Source organism: Dama dama, chromosome 17 (genome assembly GCF_033118175.1).
Source record: "Dama dama isolate Ldn47 chromosome 17, ASM3311817v1, whole genome shotgun sequence".
Lineage (NCBI taxonomy): Eukaryota > Metazoa > Chordata > Mammalia > Artiodactyla > Cervidae > Dama > Dama dama.
In genome coordinates, this window is record NC_083697.1 from 20,126,173 (window position 1) to 20,144,455 (window position 18,283).

The 18,283-nt window shown below is 34.4% G+C and overlaps 1 protein-coding gene across 8 annotated transcripts in view; it reads left to right on the forward strand.

Annotated features, from left to right (window-relative positions):
• The window catches only part of ZGRF1 (zinc finger GRF-type containing 1), a 55,142-nt gene that overhangs the window by 1,622 nt on the left and 35,237 nt on the right, over positions 1–18,283 (forward strand). For all 8 annotated transcript variants that reach the window (XM_061164162.1, XM_061164163.1, XM_061164161.1 and 5 more), the window contains exons 2-8: positions 1,708–1,793; positions 2,631–2,711; positions 7,011–7,070; positions 8,476–8,661; positions 9,106–11,326; positions 14,850–14,923; positions 16,811–16,861. In XM_061164162.1, the coding sequence (XP_061020145.1) occupies positions 1,773–1,793; positions 2,631–2,711; positions 7,011–7,070; positions 8,476–8,661; positions 9,106–11,326; positions 14,850–14,923; positions 16,811–16,861 (2,694 nt within the window). In that variant the 5' untranslated portion in view covers positions 1,708–1,772. The remainder of the gene's footprint in view (positions 1–1,707; positions 1,794–2,630; positions 2,712–7,010; positions 7,071–8,475; positions 8,662–9,105; positions 11,327–14,849; positions 14,924–16,810; positions 16,862–18,283) is intronic.

Here is an 18,283-nt window from a genome sequence, read left to right on the forward strand (position 1 = left end):
TCTGAAAGGCAGTGCCTCTGTAGATCTGGTCCTGTGCTCTGAACTATGTCATGGGACAAGTATTCATGTCTCATTTGTGTACTGTTTGCCCTACCCTTTCTCCATTTGGCAGCCAGAGCAATCTTTGTAAAACCCAAGTCAGATTATGTAATCTTATTTTTAAAATTCTGCTTTGGCCTCCTACTGTCTTTTTAAAAAGTCCAAACAACTTAGCATAAAATAGAATGTCCTTCGCATCCTGTTATTGCTCACTTTTTCAGTCTTATCTCTCACAACTCACTATCTTACACTTGATTATAAACTAGAGTTCCTTGATTATGTCTTGCTAAGTCTTCCACAGCTTTCTTGTACATGTTATTCTTACTTGGAAATACCCTCCTTAGAATCTTTCCTTGGTTAATGATTATTTCAATTTACAGTATATGCATTATGTCTTTCAGGAAACCTTGTTTGATGCCCTAGACTGAGTTGGGTGCCCCTCCAAGTGCTTTTCCTTCCATATTTTTTGTAATTACTGTTTATTACCCTGCTATACTGAAAATTCCTTGCGACTAGGAGTAGTATTTTGTTCATTTTAGTATCTTGGCCTAGCGCTATGTACACACAGTACGTAGCACACAATAAGTACTAAATATATGTGATTTATAAATAATGTGTAGGTGGCCTATTTTTATACATTTTATATGTAAAAAGGATGAATTTAATCCAGAATTCCAAATTATTACTTTATTGAATTACCTGTAGGTTTCAAATTTGAGTGTGTATCACTGTCACCTGCAGTGCTTTTTAAATTACAGGTACTGGACCCCAATGCCTGCCTTTATGATTTAATAGGTCAAGACTCAAGAATTTGAATTTCTTTTTTTTTTTTTTTTTTTTTAAGAATTTGAATTTCTAACTAGCTCCCAGGTGTTGCTAATGCTATTGGTCCAGGGATCTAAGGCAGTGGTTAAAAATAATACTTTTCTTTGGCATCTCTATTTACTTCTTCAGTTCATCATCAGTGATTTTAGATTTCCAGATTTGCCTACAATAACAATTTTATCCAATAGCATGGGATAAGTATAGTAGTCATTGCAATTATATTGGAAAAGTTTTTCCTGGAGAGGTATTATAATGTATATTTGGTCTTAGATACTATGTTACACTGACTTTGAAAATGTAAAAGGAAAAAATTTGAAATGCAAGGGGGCCATCTTGTGGTGATTGTAGCAATTCAGAGAATTTTAGAAATTGAAGCGCTTTCTCAGAGAAACCAAGCTTCTGAGGGAGGGAAGAATCAATTTTCTGACACATATTATGGCACCTGGAAAAATGTCTGCAGCCTACTCATTATTTTATATATTTTACTTAGTTTTCTCTTTACTTGGAAAATTCTTTTTCCACAGTGTGGTGTCACTATTCTGTAGGGTCCTCAGCACGAGATAATTTGATTACACCTGTGGGTTTTTTTTTTTTTTCCTCTTTTGGCTTGACCTGGAAGCTTGTGGGATTTTAGTTCCCTGACCGGTTCATACCGGCCGTGTATAGCGAAAGCAGAGTGCACAGCACTGGCCCGCCAGGGAATTCCCTCGTGTGTGTTCTCCTCGGTAATTACTTAGTCTCAACACATAAATACCTCTCTTTGGTCAAGAGTTTGCGGGGAAAGATTGTAGTTGATACTTATTCTGTTCATCAGGGTTGAATATTGGTCATTTTTCATTTTAGGTGCTATAAATAATTGAGTGACCACTGATTATTTTCTGGACCTGACTATAACTTCAGAAGAAACAATGGAAAGCCAGGAATTTATTGTAAGTCATATTTGTTTTCACTGTTTCCTTTTTCCTTCCTTCCTTTCATGTTTCACAATTGTTTTGCCAGATTTAGCTATAAAAAACCTAAAATAAATGTTTTAAAAACCCCAAACCTGGGACTTTCCTGGTGATCCAGTGGCTAAGACTCTCTGCTTCCAAGGCAAGGAGTCCAGGTTCGATCCCTAGTCAGGGAAATAGATCCCACGTGTGGCAATGAAGAGTTCACATGCCGCAGTTAAGGATTCTGAACGCCACAGTGAGGATAGAAGACCCCACACGCTGCAACTAAGACCTGGTGCAACCAAATAAAAACAAAAAACAAAAAAACAAAAACCCAAACTAAAATAGGACACTCTGTTACATTTGAATTTCAGCTAAACAGTGAATAATTTTTTAGTATAAGTATGCATCTCTTAAATATTGCCCTGTATTCTGTCTGGCAACCCTGTATTTTGCCTAGAGTTCACACTGGTTATGCAAAGTTCTTTGGAACAAATTCTTTGGAAGCTTGGAACCAGGAAATAATTTCTTTCTCTTGAAAAACTGGCATGTCTGTTCTATCTAGATGAATGGTTCTTAACCTCTTTGGTATCAGGACCCTTTTATATTCTTACCTCTCCTTTGTCCCCTCCATTGTCTTTTACTATCAAGTTTCCTTCTTTTTTTTTTTTAATTGATGTTTCATTGTTATGATATCTGTGCTTTTATTTTGATAAATAAAAGATCCTTGTGATGTCTTACATATTTTTTGTATAAAAGAAGGGTATAAAAATATATAACATTTAATACATGGAAGTAGAAACCATTTCTTTCCTTTATACTTTTGGAAATAAGGTACTATATACTCATCAAAAGATGAAGAAGTCAAAAGTATGGCAAGATGGAATTCTGAAGATCAGTCACTTAGGAAACAAAGTAAGTGCAAAACAGTGGACTAAGGAGTCTAAAAGTTGGGTTCTTTTGATTGAATATTAAGAAAAGTCTGTAGATGATAAAATCTTGGATATGTCCATAAGCTGATGTGAAAACAGAAGTTGTCAAATGATTCCTATATCACAGTGATTAATTTGTGGATTATAAAAAGCTCAGTTAATACTATTTAATTTTCTTTGATTTTTTTAAAAATGAGATTTTCTATGAAACTTTTTAGGAATTTTGGTACTTTTTTTCTATGCTGTAATAAGAGTTTAACTATACCAAAAAAACTACTATAAATATATTTGTAACACAATAATGCTCACAGTGTAATGGTACATATAGAGTTGACATATTTTAGAAAAGCTGCCAATTTCTGAAACTATGTGGGATTCTTTTCTTCTATTTTTGGATTTTCTTCATTATTTTCGGATATCCTATCAAGTCTTGAGAGAACTATTTACTAGGATAAATCTTTGACCCTACTAGATATAGTGATCCTTCTATGGGTGTCTTTTCCCGCCTTGATTATCATTACCTTCATCTGTCAAATTTAAATGTTCTACTCTTATCAGTTCTCATGACTTTATTTAATACCCTTGTCTCCTCATTCATCATAACCACCTCTTCTTCATCTGACTTCTGTGACGCCACACTCTCCTAATGTTGCTTACTGTCCACTTGTAAGTATTTTCTGCTGACTAATTCTCTTCCCATGATTAAAATTTTTGCTCAGGACTCAGGCCTTCATGCTTTTGTAGAAATGTATAAAGATGCATAAATTATCTCTCTCTCTGTGGAGGAAAGGGAGATTTATTGGAAGGAATTGTGTAATGTGATCACAGAGGCTGACAAGTTCCAACATTTGTAGTTGGCAAGCTGGAGACCCATGAGAACTAATAATGTAGTTTTAGTGTTTATGCCAACAGGCCTGACACCCAGGAAGAGCCAATATTTCAGTTTGAGTTATAAGTTAGGAAAAAACTGATGTCTCAGTTAAAAGACAGGCAAGAATTTTCTCTTACTTGGCCTTTTTGTTCTATATAGGCCTTCCAGTGAAGGGATGAGGGAGAGCAATGCTGTAGTCATTTATTTTATTGAGGTATATTTCTGGCATGACTTTATTTTAGTTTCAAGTGTACAACTTAATGATTTGATATGTGTATACTATGTGTATACATTGCAGAATGATCACAGTAAGTCTGTTTCCCATCCATCACCATCCACAGTTAGAAAAATTCTTTTTCTTTTCTTTGTGATGAGGACTTTTAAGATTTACTCTCAGCAAATAAACAGTTGTTGTTGTTTAGTTGCTGAGTTGTGTCTCTTTGTGAGCCCATGGACTGTAGCCTGCCAGGCTCCTCTGTCTATGGGATTTTCCAGGCAAGAATACTGGAGTGGGTTGCCATTTTCTCTCCAGGGCATCTTCTTGACCCAGGGTTTGAACCTGCATCTGTTGTATATTTTGGACTTTTCAGGTGGCTCAGTGGCAAAGAATCCACCTGCCAATGCAGGAGATGTGGGTTCTATTGTTTCTCTTAATATTACCAAATTTAAAAGAAGAACTTTATTACAGATGAGTTGATAACATATTGGACACATTGGCAAGATTGTAGCCTCCTGAATGAAGCCAGCAGTTAAAGATCTCCACATTCTGTCCTTATTCTACTTATACATATCTATCACTCTGAAATTATCAGTAAAAGAAACTTTTTAATATAGAAAGACTACTTGTAAGAAAACAAACCTCTTAACGAGGTACCAGGCACATTTAAAGCATGCAGTGAATAGTAACTATTGTTATAGATTTTTGTCTTCAAGGGACTTTTATCTACTTTTTATCTAAGAGCCTAATAATTAAAATATGTACAGCGGTATGTTTAAGGTTCTATGAGATTACAAATGAGAGATGTCAAAATTTGACTGGTTCAAAGAAGTCTTTCTGGATGAAGAGCATTCTTTTGAGTATTTGTTTCATTTTGTAAACAAAGTTGATAGGTTTGAGGGAAGGAAGCTGAGCCTGGAGGCATGGCTGTAACAATGTGGAGGTGTAGCACAGTGTGAAACACTTCTGGGAGCTAGAAACAGTTGACTGTGGCTGGAATAAGGGTCCATGTTGGAAAACTGTAGGAGATACAGCTAAAGACGTGGGCAGGAGGCATATTACAAAGGACTTCGTGTGCTCAGCCTGAGGTGCCAGTGAAGAATTAGGAGCAGAAGAATGACATAATCATGTTTCTATTTTTAGAAAGATCACTTTGGCAGCTATGTCTAACATACCTTTTAAGTGGCATAGGATGAAAGTCAGATTGGATTTAGAGGACTTACAATAAAGAGGCTGTAGAATAATACAGACAAAACGTAATGGGGCTCAGACCAAGCAGACATTAGCCTTGACAATGGAGAGAAATGATAATAGAGAGAAATTGTGAAAATATAGAATCTGAAGGTCTTGGATATGAAGGAGAGGAGAATGCAGAGTGACTTTTAGGTTTCTGTATTATGATCATGGTACTGAGTGAGATAGGATCTCTGAGAAAGAAAAGCACATTTCGAGGGAACGATGAAGATTCTGAGTTTCATTTTGAAACTCTGTTTCATTGACTAGGCTAAAGCCTTTGACTGTATGGATCATAACAAACTGTGGAAAGCTCTTAAAGAGATGGGAATACAGACCATCTTACCTGTCTCCTGAGAAACCTGTTTGCGGGTCAAGAAGCAACAGTTAGAACCCAGTACGGGACAACTGACTGGTTCAAGGTTGAGAAAGGAGCAGACAGGGCTGTCTGCTGTCACCCGTCTGTTTAACCTGTACGCTGGGCACGTCATGAGAAATGCCGGCTGGGTGAGTCACAAGCTGGAATCAAGGCAGGTGGGAGAAACAGCAGCAACCTCAGATATGGGGATGATACCACTCTAATGGCAGCAAGTGAAGAGGAACTGAAGAGCCTCTTGGTGAGGGTGAAGGAGGAGAGTGAAAGAGCTAGCTTAAAACTAAGTATTAAAAAAACTAAGATCATGGCATCTGGCCTCATTACTACATGGCAAATAGAAAGGGAGAAAGTGGAAATAGTGACAGATTTTTCTCTTCTTGGGCTTCAAAATCACTGCAGATGGTGACTGCAGCCATGAAATCAGAAGACGATTGCTTCTCAGCAGGAAAGCTATGACAAACCTAGACAATGTGGAAAAGCAGAGACATTATTCTGCTGACAAAGATCGTTATAGTCAAGGCCATGGTCTTCTCAGTGGCCACGTACAATTGTATAGTTGTGAGAGCTGGACTATAAAGAAGACAGCACCAAAGAATTGATACTTTCGAACTGTGGTACTGGAGAAGACTCCTGAAAGTACCCTGGACAGCAAGGAGGTCAAATCGGTTAGTCTTAAGGGAAATCAACTCTGAATACTCATTGGAAGGGCTTGTGCTGAAGCTCCAGTATTTTGGTCACCTGATGCAAACAGTTGACTCATTGGAAAAGTCCCTGATGCTGGGAAGATTGAGAGCAGGAGGAGAAGAGGGCGTCAGAGAATGAGATGGCTGGACCGCATCACTGATGCAATGGACATGAACTTGGCAAACTTCGAGAGATGGTGAGGGACAGGGAGGCCTGGCTTGCTGCAGTCCATGGGGTCGCACAGAGTCAGACATGACTGTGATATCGAACATCGAGCAGCATGGCTACAGAGATAGAGAGACACAGGAGAAAGCAAGAAGGAGATCCTCACCTTAGTTTCCTTTTTCTCCCATATCCTGCACATTCAGTAGGCTTTACTCTTTATGCCTCAAACAATTGTCTTATCCCATTGCTGAGGACTTATTTCAAGTTCTAATCATCTCTTTGATCCTTCATATCACACCATTACAATAAACTCTTTACTGATACTGTTTCCTGATTTGCCTTCTGTAACTTACTCCAATTCTGTTTTCTCCTCAGTTTCATTCTAAGATTCTCCTGGTAGGGATTAATTTTTTGAATCTATGTGTACGCCTTTGCTGTCTTGCACACACTGAATGGATGATTAGTAAACATTTGAGATAGATGTACTTTCTTTTTTTCCATTTATTTTTATAAGTTGGAGGCTAATTACTTTACAGTATTGTAGTGGTTTTTGCCATACATTGACATGAATCAGCCATGGATTTCTAATCCAAGTTTACAAAGTGGGTAATCCTTTCAAGACATGATTTACTTATATAACAACTTTTTATTTGCTTTGAAGATATTTCAGAAAAGTAGAATTATTTTGTGTCCTTTTTTTTTTTAAAGTGTTAATAATTGTTTTGTTTTAATATAGGCAATTTTATATGATGACAAAGGAGGATGTTTGGAGAGTTTATTTCTTAAGTGCCTTGAGGTATTTTAATATATCTTATTTTTAAGCTATTGTTAAAAAATCTTTTACTTCCTTTGTGAATATTGTTAAATAGTATATTAATGGTACTAATATTAGTAATTATAGATAGTATTTATTGAACATTTATTATTAGCTAGACTCTGCTAAAGGCTTAGATATTGTTTCATTTAATCTTTATGATTAAATGTGATTTTTATAGACTTAAGAGTATAGTACTGAAAGATTAAATAATTTACCCATGTTAAAGTGGTAAGGCTGGGATTTGAGCTAAGAAAATTATTCTAATTCTATTATGTGGTTTTGAAAAGCAGAGAACTACAGTGGGATATATTTTGTGAAACTGTTCTTATTTAAAACATTTTCTCAAATATTTATGTTTTTCTCTGGAGAAGGAAGAAAAGGGAACCAAAAGCATATTTTAGTATAAAGAATAAGGATAGTAGAAGTTGTTTGTTCAGGATTTATTTCCCACTTTCACATACTTCCTAGCTAACCTAACCTCTCTGTGTTCACCTTCTCTACTATAAAATGAGGACCATGGACATATTCGACTTGATTGGTCAGAAAATTAGAAATAGCTTAGGTAAAGTGCCTCGCTGTTTAGTACAGTGATTCTCAAAGTACTAAAATGTATACTTTTATTATCATTGTGTTGATTTTGGCCATGGTACTTAATCTGTTTTAAAATTTTATGACAAAAATGGTAGTGGAATTTTTATATTTATCAAAAGAGGGTCTAGGAGGAGCGTTATTTTAGTAGATACTTAGTTGATGGTAACAACGGTTATTGTTATTTCATTTAAAGTTATGAGTAAAGATTGAGTACCTTATCTGTGATAATACACAGATTTTGCATGTTACCAACCAGGTTGATAATCTTTTTATGTTGCAGTCTGAAATGGTGATAATACTGTATTCTGTTTATTAAAGTGATTAGAAATGCTATTTTGGAATATAATTGTTTAAGTAACAGTTTATAATAATTCATGAAAATTTTATGTATTTAATTCAATTAATTTATAAAGATATATGTATAACTGATTATTTAATAGCTCTAATTTAAGAATTACATTTAATTTTATGAATTCTAAGTGAAATCCTTGAGATGAAGCATAGTTTTCTTGTTTGTCTTTGTATCGCCAGCATGTAGCAAAAGTGCTCATATAATCCTTAATATATATTGTTGAATAAACAAATTAGTGAATTTATTTTATTGTATTACTTTTTTGTGTGCTTGTTGATAGTTAACTAGTGCATAGTAATAAATAATTTAGTTATTGATTCATTTAGCAACTATTTATTGGATATCCATTGTGTCTTTGCCTGTGCTGGAAGCTTATTGCAACACATATATCATCAAATAATTAGACATATATGATTTTGATGTTTATTCTTTAAAATTTAGGTTAAACCTGGAGATGATTTAGAAAGTGATCGGTACTTAATCACCGTTGAGGAGGTTAAAGTTGCTGGAAGCACAGCTGTCAAGCAGGACGTCATTAAAGAAGCACCAGTATTAAATTCAAAGAGGTGTATGTCTTCTGGCCGATCCCTTGGGTGTCAGCTTGCTGGTTTAAAAAGGAAGTTTACTGTAAGTTTCTCTGTTGAAAATAATAAGTCAATATATATTTATAAAATCATTTCAAGAAGTAGTGAATTGCTAAGCTGTTGTACTGTATGATTAAAACAGTACTTCATAGTAAAGGCTGTGGGAGAAAGGAAGTGAACTCTAATCTTAATACAATGAGTGTTTGCATTTTAGCATAGCAAAATTTATATATATATATATTTTTTGGCTATGCTGGGTCTTAGTTGTGGCATGTGGGATCTAGTTCCCTGACCAGGGGTCACACCCAGGCCCCCTGCATTGGTAGTGCAGAGTCTTAGCCACTGGACCACCAGGGAAGTTCCCCAAAATTTGTATCTTAATTATTTATCTTGTAAAACATGCACATTCTTTTTTCTTTTTTAGCCAGTTCATTTTACATTTTCTTTATCATCTATAGAACAGCTAATAATTGTTTAATATTTTTAGGGTTTTCAAGGACCACGTCAAGTGCCAAAGAAAACGGTTATTACAGAAAATAGTGAACCAGCTGCTTCACTTGAGTCTGAGAAACCTGGTCCTGTTTTTTTTTCACCATTGTACAACACACCTCCTTTGTTTTCTACAGTTGGCAAGAAAGATACAAGTAATATGCCAACAGACTCTGAGAACATTGTCACTTACAAGAACAGAGAGCGAAATGGCATACCTTTTTCTTCAGTTATCTCTACTCCATCCTTCAAGATTAACCCAGAAGTGCTATGTGAAGAAAATTATGTTTGCTCTCCTATCAGTTCTGTAAATAAGCATTCAGATTCTTTACTGACCGATGAGTCCATGAAAAGAGATAGTTTGGTATCTCACGGTTTAGGAGTTTCACAAAACATTAGAAGCAAAGCACAGATATTAGCTCTTCTGAAGTCCACATCCACAAGTACGTCTAAGGAGCTAAATTCTGAGATTATAGGACATTTCCCTCAGATACAACCACAAGGAAGTTTAGCAATTCCTACTGAACCAAATTGCTTAATTGAACAGGAAGAGTATGCTGAAGTGACGAGCACAGAAAGTTTACACAACCAGCATCAATCAGAAAATGCCATGAGAAATAAAAGTCGGTGGGCCATGTATTTATCCTCACAGAGTTCACCTGTAGATTCTTCTACAGTAGATGGAAAAAATGCAGAAGAGAAACCCAAGACCCAAGAAAGTAATTTAAACTTGAAAGACCTTTTGATGCAAAAAAGGATCCAGTTCTTTGAAACATGTGCTGAAAAGGGAAAAAGGTATAATGAAGATAAGCTAATAGATGATAATGATCAATCCTGGGATCAAGAAGGAAAACTAGAAATTTCTTCATTCTATGAAAACAGTAGCTTACCAATTAATTGTAGCATTGTAGTCAATGATGGCTTATTATTAGATTCTGACATTCAAAAAAGTAATAAAAGATCTGTTGATCAAAACGACCAGATAGGCATAAAAGGATCAATTCTTATTAGAGAAGAAGCACAGGAGATAAATATAAATGGAACACCAGAAAAAAAGTATGAACATCTACAAATTGAATCTTCACTAAGTAACAATTCTGGGATCTCTGATGATAGTACTAATATATTTTCTAAAAGTAGTACTAACAATGAAAGCCTTAGTAGTATTCATGAACCCATGAGTGATATATCACAGCCACTTGTGGAAGTCACATTTAATCTAAACAATTTTGAAACCAGTGACACTGAAGAGGAATCACAGGAAAGCAGCAGAATTTCCCAGGATTCAGACGATTGGGTGAAGGAAACTTCGGTTAATAGCAGCAATTCAAGATGTGAGAATATAAGCTGTAAAGAAGTTAGCAGTGAGCATCTGCCTCTCTCAACGTCTATTGGGGACACACTTTCAGAGACATTTCCCACGAAAGAGATTCTGCCATCACAGTTTTGTGATAAAACTTGTGTAGGTTATGACACAGAAACTTGGAAAGCTGGAAACACTGGAAAAGAAATAAAGGAGGTGTGTAGTGACACATTAAGCAATTTTGACTCATCTTTAGAGTGGACTGATGATAGACATGTAGAAAATGATGAAGGCGCTAATAAATCCTTTAGTGCTTCCTTCCCAAGTAAATCTGAAAGTATGAACACAAATTTAAATATTCCTCATTTTTTAAACATAGCCACTGATCAGAAACCTGAAAACAACCTATTTTCAGAACAGGCTCAGACTCGGCCTCTTATTTTGGGAAGTGACTTAGACAAAAGTACCAATCAGGTTTTACCATTAACCTCTAGCAGTGGGAACAGTATCCAGCTATTAAATGCCAAACAGATTCATTCTAAAGAATGTATTGCACTTGATAAATCACAGACCCAAGCTTCCAATTCTTTGTGTTACCCTTTGGGAAAAACACATATTTCCAGAGACACAGAATCACATATTTCTGAATCTGAAGAGGTGGGAAGGAGTCAAAGTTTATTCCAGGACCATATTGATGGAAAGTTTCCAGTAGAAACTTCTGGAGAAAGCAAACAATACTGGAATAATCTTAGAAATTCTTCAGAAATTTCTGGATTAGTAAATAGCATTTCTCTCTTAAAATCATTGGCTGAACACAGTACAGCTTTGGAAGGCTTGGAAGTATTGAAAAAGAAAAATACCTCCTTTAAACAACAAGGAACTCTGCAGACGTATGAATCAGATAGCAGTCCTGAAGGTTAGAATGGCATGTCTCATCCTCATTTGTTTACAGCTGTGTAATATTTTACTGTGTGGTTGAACCATCATTTGCGCAACCAGTCTCCAGTATTTTGTTATTGCAAATAATGTGACAATGAGTAACCTTTCATATCTGTATAACTCTATGGGTTTTTTGCATGTTATTGCAGGTCTGTCTTCAGGGCAAATTCCCAGCAGTAGGTTTGTTGCGTAAATGTGTGTCTGTTAGATACTTCATAATTCCCTCAAAGGAATCATACCTTCTCACTCCCAGTAATAATGGATGAGAGTGCCTGTTTCAGCATAGCATTGCCAATAGAGTATGTTGCTAAGCTTTTGAAATTTTACCAATCTAATAGATGAGAAATGAGAGCATGTTTTAAGTTTGTATTTCTGTTACTACAAGTGAAGTTGAACTTTTCATATACTTAAACATCATTTGTCTTTTTTCTTGAACTGTCTGTTCTACCTTTTTTTTTTTTAACAAAATTCAGCAGTCTTTAATACAAAGATAAATTAACACAACCTTTAAAATGGCACTTTATTATAGGATACATACCAAAATTTTAAAAGATGTATTTTCAGTTTACCGTTAAATAAAGCAAACAAACATTTCTGAAACATCAGTGCCCATTTTACTATTTTTTTTTTTTTGTGCTTCAGTTTTTATTTATTTATTTATTTATTTTTCTACCTTTTTATCCAGTCTTTTCATGGTTGTTGGTCTTTTTATTCTTTTTTGGAAGAATTCTTTAAATATTAGAAATATCAGCTCTTTATCTATGATATATGTTGCAAATATTTTCTTTCAGTATGTTATTAATTGGCCTTCTGACTTGGCTTATGGTGTTTGCCAACAGCATATTTTTTAAAGAAAAATAATGTAGGAGATAACTAATGTTATGTACATATGAACAATTACTTTATAATATTCAAAAGTTAAAATTGAACTCTTATTATTCTCAAGGAATCCCTGAGAAAAATAGAAATAAATTATTGTACCTAGAAAATGTTTTTTTTAATGTAGTTAATTTGATGGTTATTACTATAATTTATTTTCTAGAAAATTAAAAATATTGAAAAATGTGGGTAGATGTAGTTATGCAATATCAGATAAGGATATAAATTTCTAATATAAGATTTAGGAGTTGCAGAATTTAGTTTTGGGAAATATTTTCTTTTTTCTCATCAAGTTGGAGAAGAGGATTACAGTTAATTCTCATTATTTGTGTGATATATGTGCTATAAAGTTACCAAACAGTAAATTAGTGAACAGTAGGCCATTGCTTTTAGGAGAAATGCAGGGTTAGTTTCCTTCAAACCTCTGGTTGGAACATTTTCATCAGCTAATCAGTATAAAACTTTTTTTTTAATTTATCTTTTTATTGAAGGATAATTGTTTTACAGAATTCTGTTGTTTTCTGTCAAACCTTAACATGAACTATCCATAGGTATACATATATCCCCTTCCTTTTGAAACTCCCTCCCCTCTCTCTCCTCATCCCACCCTCTAGACTGATACAGAGCCCCTGTTTGAGTTTCCTGAGACACACAGCAAATTCCCATTGGCTCTCTATTTTACACATGGTAATGGAAGTTCCCATGTTACTCTCCATACATCTCACCCTCTCCTCCCTTCTCCCCGTGTCCTTAAGTCTATTCTCCATGTCTGTTTCTCCATTGCTGCCCTGTAAATTCTTCAGAACCGTTTTTCTGGATTCTGTATATGTGCGTTAGAATACAATATTTATCTTTCTCTTTCTGACTCACTTCACTCTGTATGATAGGTTCTAGGTTCATCCACCTCATCAGAACTGACTCACGTGTTCCTTTTTATGGCTGAGTAATATTCCATTGTGTATATGTACCACAATTTCTTTATCCATTCATCTGTCAATGGGCATCTAGGTTGCTTCCATGTTCCAGCTATTGTAAACAGTGCTTCAGTGAACAATGGGATACATGTGTCTTTTTCAACCCTGGTTTCCTCAGGGTATATGCCTAGGAATATAGGCATATGGACAAAATCCATATGGGTCATATGGTGGTAAAACCTTGTTTTATGTGTGTTTCCATTTAAAGATGCCTTACTTAATATATACTGGTGATTGATTAACACTCAAGTTATGACCAGCAGCACTCTAACTCCTGCCTGGATGAAACCTATCACTTGTTTTCTACATGAGGGACACCATAGCCTTCCTGCACTTAGGAACACTGGGCAGCAGTACACGTAGGAAACATTTTAAATGTTAGCAAAGGCACCAGTGAAAAGCCCTCAGCTATGAAAAACGTACTAGCTAGATCGCAAAAGGGACACTTGTAGCAGGAGAGCTGAAATTAGAAGGTGGAATGTCTCCTTGTTCTACCTCAGCTGGGAATGTGCACATCAAGAAACTCATTTTTTCATAGTTCTGCATGTCTGCAAATGACCTCAGAAAGATAGCTTTGATCTGGGAGTTACAAAATTTTAGTAAGTAAGTGGGATCTGTGAATAATGAGGATCGACTGTATTTTCTGATATAGATGTTTCTCTAAAGAATGAGTAAGTTGGTTTTCTTGAGACAATTTGAGGAGATGGAATTTCTTATTGGAATATAACAAATGACTTCATGGATTTTAATTCAGAATTAGAGAAGAATCAGTTTTACCACCATTTTAGGATGTGTGAAAATGTTAAAAAACACATTTTCTCCAATATGTTAAAGTTTTTGTGAGATAATGGCATATATTTTAGAAATGTTAATTTAGAAGTATATTCTTTGAGTGAAGGCAGTAAAGGAAAAAATAATTTTCATCCAGTGCCTTTTAAAAATTCTTTTTATAAATAAGCTCAAGTTCCAAAATTTTTGTTTCATTTAAATATAGTCTGAATGTTTACAGGAAAATAATGAAACCAAAAATAATAATTGGTAAAGAATGAAGTTTACACTGAATATAGCTATGTTTGTTGTTTGTTTGTTTTTTTTACCAGAAGTAATCACTTAAAAATTATAGTCTTATTGGTGATTTTAGAAGAAACTGAGATTATTGAATCTCTTTTAAGGGAAAAAAATCCCATTTTAAGCAGATAACTGATAGGTGTTTTGACTTAGCCAGCCTGTCCTTCTTTCCATTCTGCAGCCTTACCAGCTCTTCTGTCTCAGAGTCTTGCCACTTCTTTTGCCTTTTGCCTGAACACCTTTATTCCTGCATAGCCGGTCTTCTTATCCTCAGGTCTCAGCATTTCTTCCCATGAGAGATCTCTCCAGATCATCCTGCTAAAACCACTCTATTATATCGCCCTGTGTTATGAAATCCTTTTGTATCACAGGCTGAATTTATTTACCTTCTGTGTCCCTCTGTTTTCAAGGGATCTTGTTTGTTTTGTTCACTGCTATTTCCCCAGTGTCTGGCATACTGTAATTTCAAGATAATGGTTACATTGCTTATTTCACTCAGTTTAAGAAATAAGTTTTAAAAAATTTTAGAGCACTACTATATGTTTGACGAATAAGATCATTGGATTTTGTCCATTATAGCTAGGAAACCATTGACTACAATAGTTTCACAAGCTACACCAAAGTCTCCTCATCTGAACCAGGATCCTCATCAGGTACATTTTTTTCTCAGTATATTTATTATTTTCAGATAGAATGCTCTAGAATTTGTAATGATATTATAGAAATACTGAGGGTTTGAAGCTATCTTGGTTCACCACCTCCCCTGTATCTCTGATTTTATTGCAGCGCTTGGCCAAAGGAAATACCTAGCAGTTCCATTTATTTAGTTAGTAGTGTTAAAAACTTACCATGCCCTATTAACTTGATAAGCATTTTGGTTTTTCTTTCCAGTTTTATGGAGATATAACTAACAGTACTGTATTAGTTTAAGATATGTAACATAATGATTTGATATATGATATGCATATATGACTGTGAAATGATTGCAATAAGCATTTTATTTTTAAACATTTACTGATGGAATGCATGTCCCTGTTGGACACTGTCCAGTTTCTCAAACCTTGGAAGAGATTCAGTTGCTAGGTCCACACTGATTTTTGCATGGTAATTGATTTTTATCATAGCAATTTCCTAAAACCCAGCTTCACAAAGATAAGCTGTCACTGACGGAAATGACAGGAGATTTGATGTTGAAACTGAGCTACCTTGAATTAGTAGTTTGTTCAGTTTCTGACAGATGTCTAATGACACGGTGTTTCCCTCAAATTTAAATCATCTTGTGGAGCCCCCATTGAGTACACTGAGGCACTCCAAAGTACCTTGTTACACCAGTTTGGGAACCATGGAAATAATGTAAAAAATAATAATACTAATTAGGGTGAATTGAAATTCTAGAATAAATTATCTAAATTAGTGTTTCCCAGTGAAGATGCTTTTAGCACTTTTGAAGAAACAATTCTTTTATTGTTTCATTTACCCCTAGTTTGTATCATATTTTATTTTTCATGTTACCATTTTTAAAAAAATAATATCAATTTTTTCCTCAGTTTTTAAATACAGAAAGAGGTAAAAAAATAAAACTTACCAAACCACCTGAATGGTAAAGAACCTCCTTGCCAGTGCAAGAGATGTAACAGACATGGGTTCGATCCTTAGGGTGGGAAGATCCCCTGGAGGAGGAAATGGCAAACCACTCCAGTATTCTTGCCTGGAGAATCCCTTGGACAGAGGAGCCTGGCAGGCTACAGTCCGTAGGATCGCAAGAGTTAGACATGACTGAAGTGACTTAGCGTGCATATTACCTGGAGATAATTACTGTTAACAGTTACAGCTTTTTTTGGCCTATTAAAAAGTGTGGTTAGATTAATGGGAACAAATAGTTTTATATCCTTTCTGCTTAATATCGTATTTTATTTTCTCACATTATTAAAAACTCTTAAATGTACCTTTTTTTTTTTTTTTTTTGCTGCACCAGATCTTAGTTGCACCATGTGGGATCTAGTTCCCTGACCAGGGATTGAACCCGGGGCCCCCTGCTTTGGGAGCGCAGAGTCCCAGCCACTGGGCCACCAGGGAAGTCCCTTACATGTACCTTTTAAAGGTTACTTACCATTCCATTCTGTGGATATCCTGTGCTTTGGACAAGTAATTCCCTATTTTGGACATTTAGATTATTTCTAGCATTTTGCTTTTGTAAATAAAACTTTAGTAGATAATTTTGCACATAAATGATTATTTACATTTTAAAGTGTTTCCCTAGATTTGATTCTCGGAAATGGAACTGATAATTTGAAAGGCCAAGAACATCTTTCTTAGATGTTGATATAAGTCAGATTGAAATATTTTAATGTTTTACAATAGGAATATTTGTTTCACTTTATATTTACCAATACTAAGATCTTTTAAAATTCTTCCTAAGTTAAATAGTATTTAATTAACACCTACCTTTTATTTCTTTGATTACTAGTAATGGTGTCCTTTATTTTTTATTTTCTAACTTACTGTTACCTTTTGGCTTATGTTAATGTTCTATTCCTAAGATGATAAAAGAAAATAAAGTTGAACCAAGTGAATCGCTTCAGTCTTTGCAGGTGAGTTAACTTTTAAAATGTAATGTAACCAGACATTGTATCTGTATATACAGATAAGTATGTATCTGTATATGCCAGATAAGTATGGCATGTAATTATATGTTTGTGTTTTATATTGCCAGTTTTCAAATTTATTTGTAATTAGTTACCCTTTTCTACTCGTTTAGATGAGCATACTGGCTTAAGTGCCCTGTGTAGCCAATAGGATTTGATTAAATAACAAATCTTTTATCATAAAGTTAATTTTGCAAACTTGCAAGCATTACCTAATCCAAGAATTGCCATCAACAGTTACAGCTGCATCTGCAGGCTGTGTTGCTTAAAACACCACAGAACAAAATTAATTATGGTCACTCAGTCATTTTTCACCCTTATATTAGTATTATAAGATCAAATGTATAACATAACAGCAGCTTCCTAATTTAACTTACAAATGATCACATCCTTACTGCTTTTTTTCAGTTAAAAAAATATGGTTTAAACTTTTTCAGTGATAATTATCACAAAGTATAAATTTCAAATTAACACTGTCACTTTTTCCCTTCAGAATGAGTTGCCATTTAAAATAAATGTCATATATTTTTAAAGCAAAATATTTTATAATCTCACAGTAATGAAAAAGGTCTTAGAATCTTTTGCAAAAAAAAGTAATTTAAATCTCTTTAGTATTAATATTGAAGTACATTTGTGTTTTTATAATAGTTTTCTTGCTACAACTGAAACAAACTCTTCATATATAGTAGTGATGGGACTTTCAAAATTTAAAGTTAGGGTGCTCTTTAAGGATATACTTAATGCCACCTTCACTTTAGTTCTGTAAGTATAATTAGTCACACACAGCAAAGGAGCTAGAAGATATTATACTATGCTAATTAACTTTTAAAATTCACTATATTAAAAGTGCTAGTAGGAGTTGAATGTTTTTAAGAGCTACTTGATTGGCAGTTGTGCTTATAGAGTTATACAAGGAAAGTGACCATTGTGTGAAGAAATACAGTTTACCTCTTTTAATGACAATTTTTTTCTTCATAATTATTAAACAAAAATTACTCCTACAGTTGAGTTCATTTTCTAAGTCTCAAAGTTTCCAAGTCTATAATTCACATTAGAAATTATGGCTATTTTATTTAGTAACTTGAACTAAAAATGACTAGTTGCTGTTGTCTATATATTGTGTTTTGTAGTTGCTAGAAAATGATTCATTTTTTAAAGAAAGTATTATACTTTTTATGATTTTCCTCCTTTAATTTCACACTAATTTTTGAATTAAATAATCTTCATTAACATAAATATTAGTATGGGATTTATAACATACTAACATACAGTCTTAAAAGATTTCAATTAAAGTTTAGAATTAGAATTTTCAAATATGCTGAGTTTTTAAATGTACTAGGATAGTCCTTTTTTTGCTAGAGCACTCCT